Source organism: Cervus canadensis, chromosome 28 (genome assembly GCF_019320065.1).
Source record: "Cervus canadensis isolate Bull #8, Minnesota chromosome 28, ASM1932006v1, whole genome shotgun sequence".
NCBI classification, from domain to species: Eukaryota; Metazoa; Chordata; class Mammalia; order Artiodactyla; family Cervidae; genus Cervus; species Cervus canadensis.
This window is the reverse complement of record NC_057413.1, coordinates 6,587,434-6,607,146: the sequence shown is the minus strand read 5'-3', so window position 1 is coordinate 6,607,146 and position 19,713 is coordinate 6,587,434. Positions and strand designations below refer to the sequence as shown.

At 44.3% G+C, this 19,713-nt stretch overlaps 2 protein-coding genes across 7 annotated transcripts in view; one reads left to right on the top strand and one right to left on the bottom strand.

The window, feature by feature from the left end:
* Nucleotides 1-32: 32 nt before the first annotated feature.
* C28H6orf52 (chromosome 28 C6orf52 homolog) lies at nucleotides 33-9,930 on the top strand. The gene is made up of 6 exons (XM_043450863.1): nucleotides 33-407; nucleotides 1,020-1,141; nucleotides 5,969-6,054; nucleotides 7,402-7,576; nucleotides 8,942-8,987; nucleotides 9,613-9,930. Exons 1-6 carry the CDS (start codon nucleotides 386-388, stop codon nucleotides 9,768-9,770), a joined length of 609 nt encoding a protein of 202 aa, XP_043306798.1. The 5' UTR covers nucleotides 33-385; the 3' UTR covers nucleotides 9,771-9,930.
* A 6,735-nt stretch (nucleotides 9,931-16,665) lies between these two features.
* Nucleotides 16,666-19,713, bottom strand: part of GCNT2 (glucosaminyl (N-acetyl) transferase 2 (I blood group)) — an 88,738-nt gene continuing 85,690 nt past the window's right edge. For all 6 annotated transcript variants that reach the window (XM_043450280.1, XM_043450282.1, XM_043450278.1 and 3 more), the window contains one exon: nucleotides 16,666-19,435. In XM_043450280.1, the coding sequence (XP_043306215.1) occupies nucleotides 19,245-19,435 (191 nt within the window). In that variant the 3' untranslated portion in view covers nucleotides 16,666-19,244. The remainder of the gene's footprint in view (nucleotides 19,436-19,713) is intronic.

The window sequence follows — 19,713 nt, the reverse complement described above, 5'->3', positions numbered from 1 at the left end:
GTTTCCGGGGCGTCTACGGAAGGGGCGGGCACTTCCGGTCAGGGAGGGACGCGGGGAGCGGGCCCAGTGTAGCCGAGTGGTGTGTGTCTGTGGATCCCAGGCTGTGATGGCTGGTAGAGAGTTACGTCTCCTAGTTGTGCTGGAAGCCGTTTCTCGGACTCATTCTCTGTAACCGGGCGAGGAGGGGTGGCCTTTAGGGTTCGCCTTGATCGGAGGGGTCCGGTTCCTGCGCTCCCACCCGGGCCGCATAATCTCTCCGAGCACCTTTCCTTCCTCTTGGTTATGGCTTGACGAACCCTTAAGGACTCGTCGGCCAACGTTGTGGCACATTCAGGAGAAGGACGAGGACCCTTTACTCGAGGGGAGTAAAGACAGTACTTGGAAGATGACGGGTCTAGTCGTCCTTGGTGAGTTTCCGGAAGGGAATCTCATTTATTCACCACCTTTCCTGAGTTAGCTGCAAAGTCAAACGGTAATAAAAGCCAGTATGAGTCGCTCAATCGTGTCCGACTTTGCCCCATCTCCTGTGTCCGTGGGATTCTCCAGGCAAGAATACTGCAGTGCGTAGCCTTTCCCTACTCCAGGGGATCTTACAGACCCAGGGATCGAACCCGGGTCTCCCGCCTTGCAGGCAGATTCTTTACTGTTTGAGCCGCAATGAAAGCACAGATAGTCCTAGTTTAGATTTGAGATTTTCGTGCGATACAGAGCTTCAGAGACGTGTCAGGAAGGACAGCTTCGTACAGACTTCCAACAGAGTAAATCCCGGAGCGTAAAATGAGCCTCCTAAGCACCCTACCGGTGAATATGACGGATAGGAGGTTGAAACATACATTGCTGTCGACCTTTCAACCCGCCCTTTTAGACCTTAGTACAGTCCTATAGCGCTTAGGCTCTTGTCTCTGAGGACATCTGTTCACCGGTGTTCTGAATCGTCAGTACGTGGGTAACTCAGGTTTGTTTTAATCGATGCTGGTTTGGGTCTTGAACAAATGAGCTCATTTTGGTTGTCATTTCAGCACAAGGAAAGCCTCCTGCGCGCTTTGGCCGCTCTAAATGTTGGGACTCCTCAGGCACTGAAATACTATCTCATTCTCAGTCGCCTGAAAACTGTGTTCATTGTTTGACAGTACAGGCACAGGTGAGAGAGATTGCAGGTTCATTTCCAGACCCTCCCATTAACGTGTCACACAAAATCTTTTCTTTCCCAGTGTTAGGTTTATATTATACTGCACTCTGTTAAGTGTGCCGTCCCATTATGTCTTGGGCTTCCCTGATAGCTCAGTTGGTAAAGAATCCGCCTGCAATGCAGGAGACCGGGTTCAATCCCTGGGTTGGGAAAATCCCCTGGAGAAGGGAAAGGCCACCCACTCCAGCATTCTGAGCTGGAGAATTCCATGGACACTCCATGGAGTCTCAAAGAGTTGGACATGATGGAACCACTTTTACTTTCACCATTATGTCTAAGAAAGGCATAGTCTTTAATTGAAAAATATTTTATTGTTAAAAAGTGCTAACTATCATTTGAGGCTTCAACAAGTCCTAGTAGCAACGTCAGAGATCACTGCTCGCCATAGAAAATAGGCTAATAATGATCAAGTTTGAAATATTCTAAGAATTACCAAAATATGACAGAGGGACGAAAAGGAATCAAATGCTGTTGGGAAAATGGTGCTGATACACTTGCTCAATGCAGAGTTGCCACAGACTTCTGATTTGTGTTTAAAAAAAAGCTGGATCTATAAAGGACAATAAATTGAAGTACAGAAAGAGATACGGCTGTAATTCCTTCATTTTGTGCTAGTTATTTAGTCACAAATTGTTTTACTTTTTAAATTCTTTTCCTCTATCTTGCTTGTTCTGGTGGCTCTTTCATCAAAGAACCACTAAGTCAGAGTGTGAATTGCTCTAGGGGTGTCCCCTGGGCATGGAATGAAGTAAGGAGGACATTTCTTGAAGTTTCATTTTCTGTTTAAATACATGATTCTTTGCATATCTTTATTTAGGAGGAAGTGGTAGTCTTTCTCATGCAAAAAGAAAAGAAACACTGAATAAAATTGTTTCAAAATCATGTACTTTATGTATTTCGTTGCTTCAGGAATCCCCCTGGTGCCCTGCCTTATTACCCCAGTGAAATTTCAAATGCTGTTTGAAAAGAATTAGTATTCATTTGAAATTAATTTTAATATATCATGATAACGGTAATTATCATAGCATCTATTACTATGCTTGTCAATTACAGTCTGATATATAGATTGTCACACTTTTCCCTGCTTAAGTATCTGTCGCATTTTATTTTAAATTAAGTTTTATTGGAGTAAAGTTGAGTATCTGTCACATTTTAGAGAAGAACCTTGTGGCTTAAGAAAGTCTTTTGCTCCAACCAGGAGACTTGTAGAATAGAGTGAAAACCACAGTGCAAGCAACATAAACATAAAATGGTTTACTCCTCTTATTTTTTTTAATTGTAAAAAGTTAGTGGAGCCAGGCATAGAGCTTAGAAGACCTTAGAGCATCTGGTCCTGGGGCTCCTAATGGGGGAGAATCGATGGATAAGTTTCGGGGCTTGTGAATGCCCTGGAATTGCAAAATTGTATGTGTATGTTTATGGAAGAGAGCATTCATAGGATTTCATCACATTTTCAAAAAGATTAATGCCTCTAAAGCTAAAATACTCTAATCTGGTCTGAGGATATAAATGGAGAAGTAGGTCCAGAACTCTCAAAACCACACAGCTCAGTAGCAGTAGACCCTGGTGTTGCTGCGGTTCACTTTTCCTTGGGCTCCAGCGTTGTGTCTTAACAAAGAAGAAAAGTGGTTTTTCTCTGTCTAAAGAAAAACACACAGTGCAATACATATCTGCTCAAATGGATTCAAACAGCATATACTTCCTGCCAAGCCTCCTGTTCTCTTTTCAAACACAGGATGGAAAAAGCCATTCAGTCTCATTCTCAGAAAACTGCAATTGCCAAGAAACCACCAACCCTTCCACGATAGGGCTTAACTCTAAAGCACAACGGGGTTTCTAGTTTTGCATTTAGATTATTGATAGAAAAGCTTTTTGCGCTTGAGCCAGGCATTGATTTATTCGTGCATTCAATATTTAGTGAGCACCTGGCTTTGTTTGGTTTGCTAAAGAAAAAAAGCCAGTCTTCGTTTTGCGGGGTGGGTGAGGGTGGTTAGAAGGTCGATATACTGAGCTAAAAGCCGGATACAGTGGAGAGAAATCAGCCTTGTTAGAAATCTCATGTGAGTCTAATGTTGCTGCTCTGTTACCCTCCCTTCACAGTGTCACAGGTAGTAAGTCCGTTAAATCTGGTGACTACGGAGATTGCGTGTGCTTGTATTCTCAGAGGACTTTGGTCTCCTCTGCATGTAGAGCTCAGGGAGGCAAAGAAAGTGGGCTACTTTCCCTGGACCCAGACCTGAAAGAAATTTGTTTCACCTGCTTCATGAGAATAATCCAAGTGAACTATGGGAGGTTTGCGTTTGAGACTGTTAGAGATCAAAGGAACGTTTGTGAACTCTTCCTTGTCACCATCATTTAAAATTCTGCCTGAATGTCCATCTTCATCTCTGAAGTCATGCTCGTAGCATCTGGCCCCTGCCATCTTCCTGGGTGGGTGCACATGCCTTACAGATTTCCTTGCAAATACCAGCCTCCTTACCACCGTATCATGAAGGGTCAGCTCCCACATTGCTTTACCACTACCGCTCCATCTCTCACTCAGCCAAAATTCTCATTGTCTTTTTTAAAAGTCTAAAATAGAAGGAAAAAAGATAATGCTTTTCTGAAAGAATCTTAACTGATAACATGAAGTTTGATTTCTAAGCTGCTAAAATATTTAAGAATTTTTTTTTTCTAAATACAATGAACTGTGAATACAGCAAAAAAAAAAGAAAAAAAGAAGCAGGCTCACAGATAACAGAACAAACCAGTGTTACCAGTGTGTGTTGGATGGGGTCGGGGGGCAGGGGAGGTACAAACTGCTGGGTGTAAGATTGGCTCAAGGATGTATTGTACAACATGGAATATAGCTATAATAGCTGTTAATGGAAAATAACCTTCAAAATGGTATAAAAAATTTTAGGGAATTACTATTTTTTAATGTTTCAGTTTTCCACTCCTCACTGCCAGTTCTCGTTAACTGTGCCCATTGCTGCTATGCTCTGCTCAGTTGTATTTGACTCTGTGACCCCGTGGGCTGTAGTCCCCCAGGCTCCTCTGTCCATGGGATTCTCCAGGCAAGAATCCTGGAGTGGGTAGCCTTCTCCAGGGAATCTTCCCGACCCAGAGATTGAACCCACATCTCGGGCATTACAGGCAGATTCTTTAGCCCTGAGCCATCATGGAAGCCCCAAGGATTATTTTTAATTTCATGTAATTTACAGCAGTGGCTTAAACAAGAGATTTCTTTCTTAAGACAAAGGCTTTTGGAGGCGGGTTGGTCCAGCATCAGGGTCTTTTCCAACCAGTCAACTCTTCACATGAGGTGGCCAAAGTATTGGAGTTTCAGCTTCAGCATCCAGTCCTTCCAATGAACACCCAGGACTGATCTCCTTTAGGATGGACTGGTTGCCAGTCCAAGTCTCCTTGCAGTCCAAGGGACTCTCAAGAGTCTTCTCCAACACCACAGTTCAAAAACATCAATTTTTCGGTGCTCAGCTTTCTTCATAGTCCAACTCTCACATCCATACATGACCACTGGAAAAACCATAGCCTTGACTAGATGGACCTTTGTTGGCAAAGTAATGCCTCTGCTTTTTAATATGCTATCTAGGTTGGTCATAACTTTCCTTCCAAGGAGTAAGTGTCTTTTAATTTCATGGCTGCAATCACCATCTGCAGTGATTTTGGAGCCCAAAAAAATAAAGTCTGACACGGTTTCCACTGTCTCCCCATCTATTTGCCACGAGGTGATGGGACCGGATGCCATGATCTTAGTTTTCTGAATGATGAGCTTTAAGCCAACTTTTTCACTCTCCTCTTTCACTTTCATCAAGAGGCTTTTTAGTTCCTCTTCACTCTCTGCCATAAGGGTGGTGTCATCTGCATATCTGAGGTTATTGATATTTCTCCTGGCAATCTTGATTCCAGCTTGTGCTTCTTCCAGCCCAGCGTTTCTCATGATGTACTCTGCATATAAGTTAAATAAGCAGGGTGACAATAGGCAGCCTTGACGCACTCCTTTTCCTATTTGGAAGTGAGAAGGATAGAAAAACAACAACAAAAAACACCCTCCAGCTAAGCAGACTCCCTCTGCCCACGAAGCTTTCCTCAAGCCCCTTGTGATAGTGCTGTTTACATCTTATTAGCTAGACTTTGGCCACCTGGCCACAGGGCACATTGCTACTTCCAAATAAAATCAAGGTTCTATTATTAAGGAAGAAAAGGAAACCAGATATTGGGTGGCCCCTAACTGTGTGTGCACAGCTGCTAATCGGTAACATCTCCCTTGAACACACAGGGAGATTAAATTACTAGGGTATAAGCTCCACTCTGGCACCAGTGCCCGGCACCTGCGTTGTGTATTGGAGGGGCTCGGTAAATGACGGGTGAATGGTTGAACGATTAGAATTCATCATGATGATTATTTTTCACATTACAGGTAAATAGAAACTACATTAAACATTTGAATGGGGCTTCCCAGGCGGCGCTAGTGGTAAAGAACCCACCTGCCAGTGCAGGAGATGTCAGAGACTTGGGTTCGATTCCTGAGTCAGGAAGATCCCCTGGAGGAAGGCATGGCGATGCATTCCAGTATTGCCTGGAGAATTCCATGGACAGAGGAGCCTGGTGGGCTACAGTCCAGAGGGTCACAAAGAGACACAACTGAAGCGATCTTAGCATGCACACAAGCATTTGAATAGTGGACTAGTATTAAGAAGCTACAAGGAAATGGCCAGGCTCTATGTGTCCCTGTTTAGATTCAAAAGTTATTTTCTTAAGTTTTGACATTTTGTGTAGACTTGCTGCTCAAAGTGCGTGGAAACTGGCAGAACCTCAGGCTCCCCTCCAGATGGAATTCAAATCCACATTGTAAACATGCTCAGGTAATTTGAATGGGCCTTAAAGTTTAGGAGGCAGTTTGTTGTGCTTTTAAAAAACTACTAAATTACAGAAATATTTCTTTGAAAATTTTTCCATACTTGCATTAAGGTATGGGGGTGTGTGTGAGTGTGAGTGTGAGATAGCACTGCTTCTGTGGTTAGGGTGTGTGTGTAAGAGAGAGAGCACTTCTTCCCACCAGCTGGTTAAGGCGGGGTGTGTGTCTTCATGTGTGTGTGTTAGGGTGTTTTGGTTAGGGTGTGTGTGTGTTGGTTAGGGTGTGTGTGTGAGAGAGAGAGCGAGCGAGCACTTCTTCCCACCAGCTGGTTAAGGTGTGTGTGTTAGGGTGTTTTGGTTAGGGTGTGTGTGTGTTGGTTAGGGTGTGTGTGTGTGAGAGAGCGAGCGAGCGAGCACTTCTTCCCGCCAGCTGGTTAGGATGATGATTTCAGCCTGCAGTGGGTGTTTAAAGAAAAGCCCACTCGATGCTGATTCCAGTAGTCATTCTTTGCAGATAACTGAGGAGAGAAACATCAAGTTGTAGTCTTTGTCTTAAGCTTTTAATTAAAAGTGACTAATCACTTTTGATTAAAAGTGACTCCCTTACACATTATTGTGCGGGGGCTGGAGACTTCTGTGTGCCTCACAGTTGCCCACCACGCACTCCCTGTCTGCCCCACGCCCCCAACCTCCCCTTTGTGACGGCTTCCCGGGGGTCCGACCGTTGGGGGAGGAGGCAGGCAGCTCAAAGCCCAGCCCACAGTTTGCAGGGGCTCCTCCAGGTGACTCCAATACGCTCCTCGTCCCAGTACTCCAATCCTCGCCCGTCCCACCCACTCCTTAACCCACCTGAAAGTCGAGGAGTTAACTGCCTGCCAGGAATGGTCACTGCAGGTATTTCCTATTTCTGAGGCAGCTGGAAGTGCTATTTGTGGGCTTGAGAGGGTTTAGACCAGGGGCTGGGATCTTTGATGCGGGGGTGAAAACTGGATTCCCAGTCACTTTATCAAGGGTCTGGATAAATGGCTGGACAGGAGAGTTGTGCAGGTTTGGGCTCAACTCAGCAGGATACTTATTACTGGTATTGGCAAAGGTGTGCCGGTTTTTCCTGTTCTGAATGAAAAGGCTGATAGTGTTCTGTTTCTTAACACAGTTTGGCAATTGACAAACTACCGCTTTGAAAATAGGTGTTCTTAAAACAGTGAAAAAAATAATAATAAAAATAAAAAAAAAAAACAAAACAGTGAAAGCAGGTATCCTCCTTAACTTGGAGAAAGAAGAATCGAGCCCCGGGGCTTTGAGCGATTCTGCCTTGACTATTGATGTCCTTCCTCTCTTCTCCCCGCTGCTCTTAGAGTGAAGCCAGACTTCCCGTCCTGCCAGCCTCACCCCTTTGGCAGCTGGTACGAACAACAGCAGAGTGGTTATCCTGTCTACAGCTCCGGCTGCAGGGCGGGTGGAAATGGACCCAACCTTTATTCTGTGTGTGAGACCTCTGTTTACCCGGCTGAGACTTCGCTTCCACCCAAGGTATCTCTCCCTGGCATGGATTCTGCGTTGTTCGCGTGTCCGGCATGGGGACATCTTTTTCCTTTCTCCATGCCCTGGAGAAAGTGAAAGTGAAGTCACTCAGTCATGTCTGACTCTTTGCGACCCCGAGGACTGTAGCTCACCAGGCTCCTCCATCCATGGGATTCTCCCGGCAAGAATACTGGAGTGGGTTGCCATTTCCTCCACCAGGGGATCTTCCCGACCCAGAGATCAAACCCAGGTGTCCTGCATAGTGGGCAGATTCTTTACTGCTGAGCCACCGGTGGCTGGAGAGAGGAATGGTAATAACTTACACTGCCCCTGGAGAGCCCACGGAGTCTGGAGTAACTAACCAAGATCTGTCTGGGGAGTGCTTCTGGAATTTATGTCCTTCCTTACCTAAGAAGATGATGAATTAGTCTTCTTTTCTGTAGCCTCTGCGTTTCCTCAACAGCTACCGTCTGGTCCTTGGCTGAGCCGCGGGGTTGGGATGGGATTGGAAGGCCATGAGGGGTATGTGCCCATGGAGACTTTGCAGATTGTCACCTGGCAGGAATGGCAGAGCTCCAGGTGCAGATGTGGGTGCAGGGATTGTGGAGTCTGATACCAGGGTCTCTGCTATCTGGTGCCTCCCCCCAGACCGCAGGGGGCCTCTCAGATCCCTGAAACTGCAGAGAAGGCAGGCGCCTCTGACCAGTGCTCCTCCTGTGTGGGTTTTCTTCTATGGGCTCAGCTCACCTGCTGCATGATTGTAGTATTTTGTCATTTAAAGACTCTTTGAATCAAAGGTCAAAAGCTTGCTCAAGAGGGAGTTTAGTGTTGTAGATTTCTTTTTTTAAAAATAGGACTTAAAACAATTTTATTTGACTGTGCCGTGTCTTAGTTGCGGCATATGGAGTCTAGTTCCCCCGACCAGGGATCGACCTCTAATCCCTTGCATTGGGAACACAGAGTCTTAGCCACTGGACCTCCAGGGATGTCCCTGAAGGTTCTTTTATTTATTTATTTTTAAAAATATGTATTTATTTGATTGCATCGGGTCTTAGTTGGAGTACACAGGCTCTAGCACAGATTCTCTAGCTGCGTCACATGAGCTTAGTTGCTCCTTGACAAGTGGGATCTTAGTTCCTCAACCAGGGATTGAACTCGTGTCCTCTGTATTGCAAGGCAAATTCTTAACTGCTGGACCACCAAGGAAGTCCCTATGAAGGTTCATTTAATCAAAATTCAAAATAAAGTTTGACTGAAAGGGATTTTAGTGTTGTAGATACTCTTTTTGAAAGCTAAATTTTTCCAGGAAAGTGTGTCAATAGCAACCCTTTAAGTAAAAAAAAATTTTTTTTAACATACTGATTTTCATTGTAGGAAACCACACCTCTAGCTGAAAACCAAGATGAAGATTCACTCGAAGGTAACAGAAGCCTTACGCTTAGTTAAAAACAAAACTTACCCTTTTTCCAGGTCCCTCATTCACTTAGCTGGCTATAAACTGAGAGATCCTACTGGAAAGTTCCAACGTAGGTCTCCCTCGCTTGGTTTCTGAATTAATTGTTTTAAACCATTTCTTCGTTTCTATCAGTCTGTTAACTGAACAGATAAAGCAGCATGTTATTTTTCATAGAACCCTGTCTTAGGGATCTGGTCCTGGCTTACTCCTTGGTGTCATATCCACCCAGGTCCTCATGCTAGAAACTCAAGACTTGCCCCCCGCCCCCGCCCCATCCCTTCTCTCTCTTCTGCTCCAAGTTGAATGCATTTCTGAGTACTGTCCATTTGTCTCCAAATTCTCTCTCAATTCTGTCCATTCTCTCCATTTCTCCCATCATCTACTCATTGAATCCGGTAGCACCGCTTTTGTAGCTTCAGTTTCTGTTTTTAAAGTCTTATCGAAAGTAAACATGCAATTTAAAAAATTAATATTAAATATCTGCACTATTTCCTGCTGATGTTTTTTAAAAGCTCTGGTTTTAAGCCATTTCTAATATGTGTCCTGTAAAACTCTATTTTTTCCCCCTATGTATTATTGGCTTCTGCAGATCCGAATCTCCACTTGAATATTGAAGAACTCAACAAAGAGTTTATGGTGAAAAGTGAAGAGCTCTACCAATCTCTCATGAATTGCCACTGGCAGCCTCTCGATACAGTGCACTCAGAAATCCCAGACAAGACCCCCCAAGAGCAAGATGCTTATTAAGCTACCCAACTAACATGTAGATTGTGTCTTGTTTTGTTTCTGTTTTAAAAATAGTTCTCCGAGGAAGGCACTGGATTGTGTATGTAAATATAGATTCCCAGGACTTAAACTTGATTGAGATGACAGAATGTAATGTAAATAAACTTTACCAGCACGTTCATTTCTGGAAGTGTGTTGTATTATGTGGGTGCCAGCAGAGGTCACATCCAGCTTCCTTGGTGACTCTGGTAAAGAATCCACCTGCCAACGCAGGAGACTCAAGTTCCATCCCTGGGGTGAGAAAGATCCTCTGGAGAAGGAAATGACAACCCACTCCAGTACTCTTGCCTGGGAAGTCTCATGGACAGAGCAGCCTGGCGGGCTATAGTCCATGGGGGTCACAAAAGAGTCAGACAAGAGTTAGCAACTAAACAGTAACAACAGAGAAGAGAGGTCACAGAACTATCAAGTTAGACCAGGTTGCGCTGTAAGGCATTTGAAAATATGTGTCCTAAAACAGCATTGTGAATCAACTATAAAACAACATTGTAAATCAACTACATAAAACTATATGAAAAAAAAGGAGGTAATGGGTTTAATATGACATGGGCCTGACCTAAACTGATGGTGGCATTAGCTACTCTGATATATAGAATGATTTGCTGCTTTCCTCTGTTCACAAACACTGCAAGCCTTCTCACCTGCATCTGGTGTAGAAAAACGTAGATTAGAACTAGATGTTTGATCTCCATCGCCAGACCCTGAGGCTCTCCTATGAGAGCACTAGATGATAGAAGACAGTTGAGTCCTCAGCATGGAAAAAGTGTGCTTGATCAAAGCAGCCTGTCAGCCTTCTGAGACAGAGCACGTGGACCCCCAGAGACACCATTCTGCAGCTTCAGTGTGTGGGTTGATGAGCACTTTCACTCTGGGGTTTTACTCTTGCGGAGCACTTCTGCCATCGTGCCAAGAAACCCACTCAAACCTAAAGATGAGAGGTCGTGTGGAAGGGAACTGGGGTGCCCTGGTAAAGAGCCAGCACAGAGTCTCACTCACCTGACATCTCAGGCTATCCGCTGACTGTACCCCCGGGAGTGACCCCAGGGGAGACCAGCAGGGGGGCCCAGCCCCTAGAGTTGATCCTGTTTTCCATGCCAGCCGGGAGAGTCCCACATACCGAGGAGCCTGGGGCGCTGCAGTCCATGGGGCCACGAGGAGTCGGACACAGCCGAGCACACAAAAAGATCACACTGTGATCTGACAGGGGTGTGACAAAGACACAAATGAGCACGGCAAAAATGTGAATTTCGAGAGTCAATATTTGTCGTTAGAAAAGTGACCACAAATCCACGTTTTCCTGCATATTTGTTGTCAAGAAATAGCCAGTTTGTTTCACTTACATCCATCTTACATACAAATCAAAAGGCAAATGTTTAAAAAACGTGTCTAGGGATTTCCCTGGCGGTCCAGTGGTTAGGACTCCGTGCTTTCACTGCTAGGGCCTGGGTTTGGTCCCTGGTTGGGGAACTAAGAGCCTACAAGCCTCGTGGTGCAGCCATAAAAAAGAAAAAATACAGGGGGCTTGCTTGATAGCTCAGTGGTAAAGAATCCGCCTGCCAATGCAGGAGACATGGGTTCAATCCCTGGTCTGGGAAGATCCCGTATACTGCGGACCCACTAAGCCTGTGTGCCACAATTATTAAGCTTACACTCTAGAGCCGGGGATCCACCACTACTGAAGGCTGCGTGCCCTGGAGCCAGTGTTTCGCAACAAGAGAAGCCACCGCAGTGAGAAGCCCACTTACTGCAGCTAGAGAGTAGCCCCCAGTGCCTGAAACTAGAGAAAAGCCCATGCAGCAAGATGACCCAGCACAACCCAAAATAAATAAAATTAAATATACATATATATATATATGAAGGAATGAGTGGAAGCTTCCAGCTCAAAAAAATCCTACATAAACACAGCAATATTTCTTTACCCCCATTTTATATTGGTGGAAGCTTTTTAAATGGCATTAGCCTAGATGACCCCCACCCCTTGGAAAAATGTCTTGATTCCCTACCAAGATAGGAAAATTTCCATAGGTGGTAATGACTACAGCATCAGTAAATTTCCTATGCCTTCAAATTATTTCTCTACCAGCCTGTCCCTATTTAAGTCACTCTGTTGCTTTTTGTGGCCATTATCCCCAAAGAATCTGTTAACGACTGTGGTTACTTTTTAAGCCATCATTCTTCCACTGAGTCATCTGATACACAGCCAGCCATGCAGGTGGAAAGTCTAATTCAGAGGCTTCCTGCTGGGTCCTTTGTGAAAGCCTCCGTGGAGTGCTGATCGTGGGGTTATCACGCCTCACCTACTCAGAGATACCCGTCAAGAACCAGAGTTTCAATCTGTGGTCCTGGCAGTCATCGGTGCTTTCCCTCCTCGTCCTTCACGACCCATTACACTTATTTAGTCAGAGCCTAAGGAAATGAATCTAGAGTTTCCCAGCCAGCGATCTGCGATCTGCAGGACACGGTTTACTGTTCTACCCTGCTGCTTTCCCCACTGGTTTCTTTGTGCTCTGGCTGTGGATTTGCTCTGTTCCCCATCCTTTTCTTTTATCCCATTCCCATACTCTAGATAAAGAATATACAGACTTGTCCTTTTCTCTTTTTTTAAATTAAATTAAAACATTACTTATCTATGGCTGCGCTGGGTCTTCGTTGCGCTCAGGCTTTCTCTAGTGATGCAAGTGGGGCTACTCTCTTGCTGCAGAGCACAGGCTCCCAGGTGCAAGGGCTTCAGTAGGCGCCCTTCAGAATGTGGGATCTTCCAGGACCAGGGATGGAACCCGTGTCCCCTGCACTGGCAGGCAAATTCTTAACCACTGGACCGCCAGGGAAGTCCAGACGTTTCCTTTCCATAGTACCATCTTCATCAGGAAATGGTATTTGAGAACAGTCTAGTCTGTTTCCATCATTTGGTTTAATGTGAAGGCCCTCCATGTTACTGGGACACGCCTTACCCATCTGGTCTGTCCAGTACAAAGGTAAAAGTCACCCGGCTCCAACTCTCAACACACAGCCAGCACAGAATTAAAAACCAAACTAAACTGGTTTTGATCACTAAACTTTGATTTTGTAAGACGTTAACCTTAGACGTTGAGTGAAAGGTCTACACAAATTCTTCATACCATGTTGGCAACTTTTCTCTGAAGTCTATAAAGTTTTTTTAAAATAAGACAGTTTGGAAAGGCATCAGAAACCTTCCGTTTTGCCTTCTGTACAGTTGATGCCCTGAAGCTTGCTGATTATTCACTTTAATGGAAATAAAAAGCCCGAAGCTCATAAATAATTCACTTCCACTTTGACTCACTTTTTCAGTGGTTCACCTAATAGCCTCAACTCCTTATCACATGCTTGAGGCTCACTTTTACGTTTGACACACGACGCAGCTGTTGGTTTCTGAACTTTGGTTCTTTTCGGAAGAACCTGGTGTGTGTGTCTGTGTCTGTGTGCACGCTCCCGATTGTGTCCAACTCTTTGTTTCATGAAAAATGCTGGGCTGGAGGAAGCACAAGCTGGAATCAAGATTGCCGGGAGAAATATCAATAACCTCAGATATGCAGATGACACCACCCTTATGGCAGAAAGTGAAGAGGAACTAAAAAGCCTCTTGATGAAAGTGAAAAAGGAGAGTGAAAAAGTTGGCTTAAAGCTCATCATTCAGAAAACTAAGATCATGGCATCTGGTCCCATCACCTCATGGCAAATAGATGGGGAAACAGTGAAAAGAGTGACTGACTTTATTGTTGTTGGGAGCTCCAAAATCACTGCAGATGGTGATTGCAGCCATGAAATTAAAAGACACTTACTCCTTGGAAGGAAAGTTATGACCAACCTAGACAGCATATTAAAAAGCAGAGGCATTACTTTGCCAACAAAGGTCCATCTAGTCAAGGCTATGGTTTTTCCAGTGGTCATGTATGGATGTGAGAGTTGGACTGTGAAGAAAGCAGAGCGCCGAAGAATTGATGCTTTTGAACTGTGGTGTTGGAGAAGACTCTTGAGAGTCCCTTGGACTGCAAGGAGATCCAACCAGTCCATCCTAAAGGAGATCAGTCCTGGGTGTTCATTGGAGGGTCTGATGTTGAAGCTGAAACTTCAATACTTTGGCCACCTGATGCAAAGAGCTGACTCATTCGAAAAGACCCTGATGCTTTGGGGGCAACTTGGGGGCAGGAGAAGGGGACGACAGAGGATGAGATGGTTGGATGGCATCACCGACTCAATGGACATGAGTTTGGGTGAACTCTGGGGAGTTGGTGATGGACAGGGAGGCCTGGTGTGCTGCGATTCATGGGGTCACAAAGAGTCGGACGCGACTGAGCTACGGAACTGAACTGAACTTTGTGACCCCATGAACTGAGGCCCACCAGGCTCCTCTGTCCATGGGATTCTCCAGGCAAGAACACTGGAGCGGGTTGTTGTTTCCTTCTCCAGGGGATCTTCCCGATCCAGAGATCGAGCCCGTGTCTCTGCTATCTCCTGCACTGGCAAGCGGATTCTTTACTACCTGTGCCCCCTGGGAAATCCCTTTAAGACCATTCAGCCCCCTTGTCTACTACAGCCCCCAGGATCCTTCCCACGATGTAGGTCAGACTTCCTGGGCTCCCAGCAGGACTCACCCCAGTTAATCTTCCCGACAGCCACAGTGGAAACCCACCACGTTCAAACCTTGTAGGTGTTGAAAAGTGAGCACAGTCAGCATCATCTCTTTGCCTTCCTCCTCCTCCCAGAGCCATCACTGGCAGACCTCTTGCTAAGGTCAGAACTTGGCCTTGGGAGCGTGACCTCCAGCGTCTTTCCCATTGTCTTGACCTCGGTCATCCTGACCAGAAGGGGGAGTAGTCATAACAGAAAATGTGTAGTTCTGGCATTACTGAACTGGAAGACTTCCAAACTCCAGTGTTCCCAAACTCCAGTTATTTGCTTAGTCTGTTCACATGGATCTCGGCTCCCATTTCCCACTTGGCACAGACTGCTATCCTAAAATCTCACCATGTGGGACTTCCCTGGCGGTCCAGTGGTTAAGATGCCACACTTCCACTGTAGCGGGTGTGGGTTTGATCCCTCAGCAAGGATCTAAACTGCATGGTGTAACGAGAAAGTAAAAAAAAAGAAAAACTATTCTAAAAACAGTTTAGTTTTGAAGGGCTCAAAAAAGCAAGTTACAAAAAGCTGTAATTCTATTATGTATCTATATAATCAACTCAAAAAACCAAAAGCCAGTCTGTGTGTCTTTGTATTTCCACAGTATAATAAGCACAGGTACATAACGGTTGTGTAGCTATAGAACTGTGCTGTACAACAGCCACTCGTCACATAAAATAAGTAACATTTCCTCAGTCAAACTGGCCACATTCCAAGTGCCCAATAGCTAGTATGAGTGTTACTCTCTTTGGAAAGTGCAGATATAGAACGTTCCCAGCATGGCAGAGATTCTTTTGGACAGCACTGCCCTAGGACATCTGAGTGTATATTACCATACTGAAAAGACCGTGACACCAAAGAGTGATTCCTTCTGGAGAAAGGAGTTCACTTTTTATCCTATATCCTTCTGTATTAATTCATTTTTTATCTTATCATATTTTATTCTTCTGTATTCTATTTTTTAACTTATTGATTTAAATCATGTTTAAAAATTTTTATTGAAGTATAGTTGATTTGTTGTTCAGTCACTTAGTCATGCCCGACTCTTTTCGACCCCATGGACCGCAGCATGCCAGGCCTCCCTGTCCATCACCAACTCCCAGAGTTTGCTCAAACTCACATCCACTGAGTCAATGATGCCATCTAACCATCTCATCCCCATTCGTCCCTTCTCCTCCTGCCCTCAATCTTTCCCAGCATTAGGTCTTTTCCAATGAGTCAGCTCTTCACATCAGGTGGCCAAAGTATTGGAGTTGATTTGTGTATTTGCTATTTTTAGAAAATATTTGTATTTATTTTGGGGTTTATGTATTTTCTATTTTTGGGAAACACTTATTTAGAAAATATATTTATATATTTTATTTTTATAGTTGATTTATGTATTTCCTATGATATACAGCACATATTTTTGTTTTTGTAGCTTTAAATATTTTTCAAACCACAAAATATTTTTTATGAGCACATATTTTTGTTTTTTTGAAATATTTTTCACTTTCGTTTTAAAATATTATGCATTAAAAAATGGTGCATCGGATATTGTTTGATGAGTTATTTTCCTTAGTATTTCTATCATTTTCCATGTGTCTAGTAGAGGAAATATTCATTTACCCAAACAGCACTGAAAGACTGCTCAGAAACTTTGGCATTTGATGGTTGAATAATTAAGATAATATCAACATGTCTTTTTCCTAAATTGTACCTTGTTTTTTAAAAAAAATAAATAAAGGAGGCATGTATAGGAGATAACTTCCTCCTGCCTCAGATTTGAATTTAAAATCCCGATTGAAATGAAACTGAGCTTCCATTGTATTCTCGTCTCTATCATTCCCAGTTATCCTCTCCAGTACTCCACAAAGGGAAAGCTTCATTATTTTTCAGTGGGATGGGCATTTTTAGACAGGTATATGTTTGCATGAATGTATTTACTTGTGTACTTTTAGAAAATGCTAGGAGGGGGACATCCCTGGTGGTCCAGTGCTTAGGAATCCCCCTTACAATGTCGGGGGCGCGGGTTCGATCCCGGGCTGGGGAACTAAGATCCCAGGTGTCCTGGTGTGGCTGAGCCCACGTGCCATGGCTACTGAGTCCAGGAGCCACGACAAAAGATCCCGCCGGCTGCAGCTAAGACCCGACGCAGCCAAATAAAACTTCCTAAGAAAGACAATGCTGGGAGGATCGTCTTGTTAAATACCAATCAAATAAAGCTGTACAACAGTCCTCAGTGTGGAAAACAATATATTAATTTATTTCCAAGAAAACAACATGGAACATCATCAAAAACAAAATTTTCAAGGCATCTCCATGGGCCCGCAGAAACCCACTAGTCCAAACATTAAACTCTCCCAACATTAAAGTAATTTAAGACACAGAACAAATGACCAACAACAGACATGTAAACATCTTCTATTCCAAAAGATTTCTTCTTCTACAAGAGAAAGATCCAGTGTAAAGCATTCCTCTTCTCAAGTGGTGTGATGTAAGTTAAAAAAAAAAAAAAGGTGATTTTAAATTCTGCCTTTAGCTCTGGGTGTGTTCCCTACCCCTTGACCTCTCATCACCCGGTGTACTTCCATCTCTCTCGGCAACAGGAAAAAAGACAGATTTTACTTCAAAATCATTAAAAGTCATTAAATTCAAGGTCATTAAATATGATTAAGGGCTTCCTTAAGTTAAATATGATTAACATTCAACAGGCACAATTGCAGAAAAAGTAACATTACGTGGATTAAATGTATCATTAGTTGTAGTTGCTGTTTTTCATTAGAATAAATAAATATCAAGGAACTGGAAGGATACAAAAGGAGACTTCACATTTTTCTGACGTGACAGGACTGAGACCATTCTCGGATGCTAAATATGGCTTCCCTTCACCTTCTCGAGATGCTCCACCTTAGGAAATTGAACTAAGGAGACCAGGAAGAGAAGCCTGATTCTCAGAGAACACGTTTCCTCATGCTTACTAACAACCTCTATAAGCCTCAGTCACTTCATCTGCAAGATGGGGGTAATGGTATGAGTTTTGCAAGAGCATTGTGAGACCTGAATGCCCTGAGATGTCAAAGAGAAAGCAGGATGCCTAGAAAACAATCACTGTGGCCTCTGTCTCCTCCCTCCCTTCTCTCTTCGGAATATTCTCTTTATTGATTTAGACATCACTTTGTAATTGGTGATATCTGGGGCCTGATATGACAATCCATAAGCCCACCATGAATGTGTTAAAATACAACCACTCTGGTTGTATACAGCCACTCCCTGGTGGTCTAATGGTTAGGATTCCGCACTTTCACTGCAGGGGCGGCGGGTTTGATCCCTGGTCAGGGGAGTTCCACATGCCTTGTGGGGTGGCCGGAGCCGGGGGGATGATACACTCTGTGAGATTCTCTGGAGTTCTAGAAGATTCTCTTTCCAATGATGGCATTATTGCCAAGATTTTCAGAGTGAAAAAGCTTCTCACTTCTTCTTGTCTCTGCATGTGTCTGGTGTATAATAGACACCAAAGAAATACTTACTGATGGACTGGATGGATGAATGGGACAAAGGATAAGTGACAAAGAGGCTCTCCCACAATTGAAAGCTTTTAAAAATCCAGGCACTCCTATGACCCCCACAGGCACTGCAAAGTTACCCAGAGAACACTGTGGACTCCTTAAAGGCTCATGGGGTAGAATTTGGTCTCCGTTTTGCAGGTAAGATCACTTCAGAGGTATGTGCATGCTTAGTCGCTTTAGTCCTGTCCGACTCTTTGTGACCCCATGGACAGTAGCCCACCAGGCTTCTCTGTCCATGGGATTCTCCAGGCAAGAATACTGAAGTGGGTAGCCATTTCCTTCTCCAGCGGATCTTCCCGACCCAGGGATTGAATCCGGATCTCCCGTGTCTCCTGCATCGTAGGCAGATTCTTCATCAGTGAGCCATAGGGGAAGCCCCACTTTGGTCAGGGTGGAGGCAAAAAAGGGAAGTGATTTACCCTGAAATAGTCAAGCGCATGCAATAGCACTTCCCCTCTTGAAATTTCTTCGTTCATCGAGATCTTTTCCATGTTCTCAATGGAAAATGATGGACGAGGGAATCAGAGGACACTCTCACAAATATTCAAGAAGCGAACTACCTGAGGATCTTTTACTGAAGTAGCAGGCAGTGACTGCTGTCTTAAATTTGGTCTCCTGTGAATGACTTTACATTCTATACCGAATGTAAAAAAAAAAAAAAAAAAACAAACCACTGTAGGCACAGGAAACTTGAAAATGCTACTGTTGAAACTCAGGAACAAGACTGAGTTCTCAGTTCTAGCAGCTCAGGTTCTAAAGGAGATTGGAGAGTTACGCAGAAAGCAGTTTGTATGCCGACATGCAGCTGAGCAAAAAGCAGGGGGAGTCCATTCATGTGAGGCTACAGATCTGTGATAAAAGATTCCTTCCTCAGAGAAACTTGATTCTTATTTCCCTAAATAGTATTATCTACCAATCTCCTTTTCATGAGAACATTTGTCTACGATGAGGATCTGATGCAGAGATCTGACGACAGTTTAATTTATCACAGATCAGGACATGAGCCTGAAAGAGCAGTGAACCTCAAGAAACTGCCAGAGTGGCCTAAGGGCCAGTGTCACCGAGCAAGCATCCTGACAGCACATTTCACAGTGTCTAGAGGACATTCTGACGTGTAATTACGTGGTCAGGTCCTGAAGCTGTAACCCTGGCCCTGAGACTGTTCATGTAACCCAGGCAAAGTTTTTCGCCCAAAGAAAGGCTGTCCTTCCCAGGGGCGATTTCCCTTCAGACATTGAGTGGCAGCGGATCAGAAATACCAGCTGGGCTGTATCGCAATTTCACTCTGATTCAGGGTTCTTTCTCGAAGCCTCAGTTCCAGGCATTCCACGGTGAGGGGGTACGCAGTGAGCTCAAACTTGTTCGCAAAGAGGCTTGACGAATTAATCAACCACTTTAAGTCTCCGTTTCCATAGATACAAATGCCGTGGACATAGTGGCCTGTAATAGGAGAGAAAAAGAAACAGTCAAGACAGGCTTGTTTTCGCATCGAGGGCGGTGAGCTTGCAGAACGGTAGGGTGACCACCTGACTGCTGGGTGGCTAGGACTGTGCCTTCAAAATATTAATGGAATTTGGTCACACGTCACCCCTCTGCTACCTCCATCCTAGTCCAAACTGCCTCCATCTTCCTGTCTGACTGGTTCCCAGTGCCTCCATTTTTTTTTTAATTTACTTTTAATTGGGGTAAAACTGCTTTACAATGTTGTGTTGGTTTCT